This window comes from Crocuta crocuta, unplaced genomic scaffold (genome assembly GCF_008692635.1).
Source record: "Crocuta crocuta isolate KB4526 unplaced genomic scaffold, BGI_CrCroc_1.0 scaffold477, whole genome shotgun sequence".
Taxonomy (NCBI): Eukaryota; Metazoa; Chordata; class Mammalia; order Carnivora; family Hyaenidae; genus Crocuta; species Crocuta crocuta.
Window position 1 is genome coordinate 344620 of NW_027530193.1, and position 1047 is coordinate 345666.

At 59.4% G+C, this 1047-nt stretch overlaps 1 protein-coding gene across 1 annotated transcript in view; it reads right to left on the bottom strand.

Annotated features, from left to right (window-relative positions):
• The window catches only part of JPH2 (junctophilin 2), a 69758-nt gene that overhangs the window by 1544 nt on the left and 67167 nt on the right, over positions 1 to 1047 (bottom strand). The window contains exon 6 of the mRNA XM_077765246.1: positions 232 to 326. Coding sequence (XP_077621372.1) covers positions 246 to 326 — 81 coding nt within the window. The 3' untranslated portion in view covers positions 232 to 245. The remainder of the gene's footprint in view (positions 1 to 231; positions 327 to 1047) is intronic.

Here is a 1047-nt window from a genome sequence, read left to right on the forward strand (position 1 = left end):
GTGTGTGTGTGTGTGTGTGTGTGTGTGTGTGTGTGTGTGTGTGTGTGCGCGCGCGCGTGCGCACGGTGTATTGGGGAAGGCATGACCTATCAAATCCACACTCTGGGTCCCTGCCTCTGTTGGGGGATGGGCCTCAACGAGCCACCAGACAGATGCCCAGTAGGCAACCTCCTTCCTCCATCCCCCTGGTGCCCGGAGCTCGCCACAGCTCCCACCCCCTGGCAGACGCACCTGGTAGACAAGGGTCAGGTCAGGAGGTGAACGAAGAGGATGGCCAGGCCGATGTTAAGCAGGATCACCATGCAGATGAGGACAGTGTTGGGGACCTGGGAGCAGTAGAGAGAAGTTGCCTGAGTTCCTACGGCCTCCGAAACACCCTCTGCCCAAGTCCCTACGAGGCTGGACAGAGGAGCGGGAACTTCTGGAAGAGCTCTCCTCTGAGCACCCCCTTGTTTTGCTCACTGCTGTGTCGGGCACCTGGACAGCAGACCATCAGGGCTGGAGGGATTCTGGGAAACAATTAACCAAACCGTTTAGGGTCCAGAGAGGGTAAGGGTTTGTCCCAAAGCACACAGTGGGCAGCACTGGAACTGGAAGCCAGGAACGTGCCTTCCTTTCTGCGAATGCCCCCTGGGCCGCATCCACGGCCCCCTCAGACCTAGCTTCATTCCGGCCCCTGAGTTTCCAGCTCCCAGCCGACTCTAATAAGCCCTATTGGGCCCTTCCTCCACTGCCGGAAGCCCTCCCTGCTACACCTGGGTGCAGATGCTTTTGGTGCTCAGCTCAGAGATCCCTGGTCCCGCAGGTGCACTCACTCCCTGACCCCAGGGCCTATGGCTTCCAGCACCCCCTTCTCCAAAGCACTGCCTCCTGCTGACCAGAGAGCAGGGGAAAAGGCCTGTCCCCTGTCCCAAGGTGCGGATTCTGCAGAGAAATTTACATTCCCAAGGTCTCTGCTTGACCACGCCCACATCCGTGCTGGGGATTTCCCTGCCCTATCCTGTGCCCTCACCCTTCCCACCCCCAAATCATCCTCACAGGAATCCC